This window comes from Myotis davidii, unplaced genomic scaffold (genome assembly GCF_000327345.1).
Source record: "Myotis davidii unplaced genomic scaffold, ASM32734v1 scaffold295, whole genome shotgun sequence".
In the NCBI taxonomy this organism is placed as follows: Eukaryota; Metazoa; Chordata; class Mammalia; order Chiroptera; family Vespertilionidae; genus Myotis; species Myotis davidii.
This window is the reverse complement of record NW_006286683.1, coordinates 664,315-664,993: the sequence shown is the minus strand read 5'-3', so window position 1 is coordinate 664,993 and position 679 is coordinate 664,315. Positions and strand designations below refer to the sequence as shown.

Genomic DNA, 679 nt, shown 5'->3' with positions numbered 1-679 from the left:
TGCAGGGTGGCTGGTGAGGAGTTCAGCCAGGTTTCCTCCTGGGGGCCGGGATGGTGAGGGGGAGGGGGCTGGGCTCTGGGATGGGGAGGGGGCCATAGAGGCCCGGTGCCCTGAGGAGGGGTCATGCTCTAACCCTGGCGTCCCTGTCCCCGTTGCAGTGCCGCCCGGACCCCTGCTGCAGCTGGAGAAGTGCTGCACCCGCAACAACAGCGTCACGCTGGCCTGGAGGCTGCCGCCCTTCACCCACAGCCCCGTGGACGGCTACATCCTGGAGCTGGACGACGGCGACGGGGGGCAGTTCCGGGTGAGCCCCGTGCGGGTCTGGGGGGCCCGAAGGTCCAGGCTGGGAGTGGCTCTCACTGCCCCAATCTCTGGGCCAGCCTGAGAGGCCGCCTGTCGCTCTGATGCCACCAGAGAGGGTATTGGCTCCAAGGACAGTGATGAGGTGCAAAGGCCCTGAGGCAGGAATAAGGTTTTTAATATATATATATATTTATTGATTTCAGAGAGTAAAGGAGAGGGAGAGAGAGAAACATTAATGATGAGAGAGAATCATGAATTGGCTGCCTCCTGCACGTCCCCCACTGGGGATGGAGCCCGCCACCCGGGCCTGTGCCCTGAGCGGGAATCGAACCCTGACCTCCTGGTTCCTCGGTCGCCGCTCAGCCCCTGAGCACCG

At 63.2% G+C, this 679-nt stretch overlaps 1 protein-coding gene across 1 annotated transcript in view; it reads left to right on the top strand.

Annotated features, from left to right (window-relative positions):
• The window catches only part of TRIM67 (tripartite motif containing 67), a 13,249-nt gene that overhangs the window by 8,203 nt on the left and 4,367 nt on the right, over nt 1–679 (top strand). The window contains exon 6 of the mRNA XM_015560589.1: nt 159–304. Within this exon, the coding sequence (XP_015416075.1) occupies nt 159–304 (146 nt within the window). The remainder of the gene's footprint in view (nt 1–158; nt 305–679) is intronic.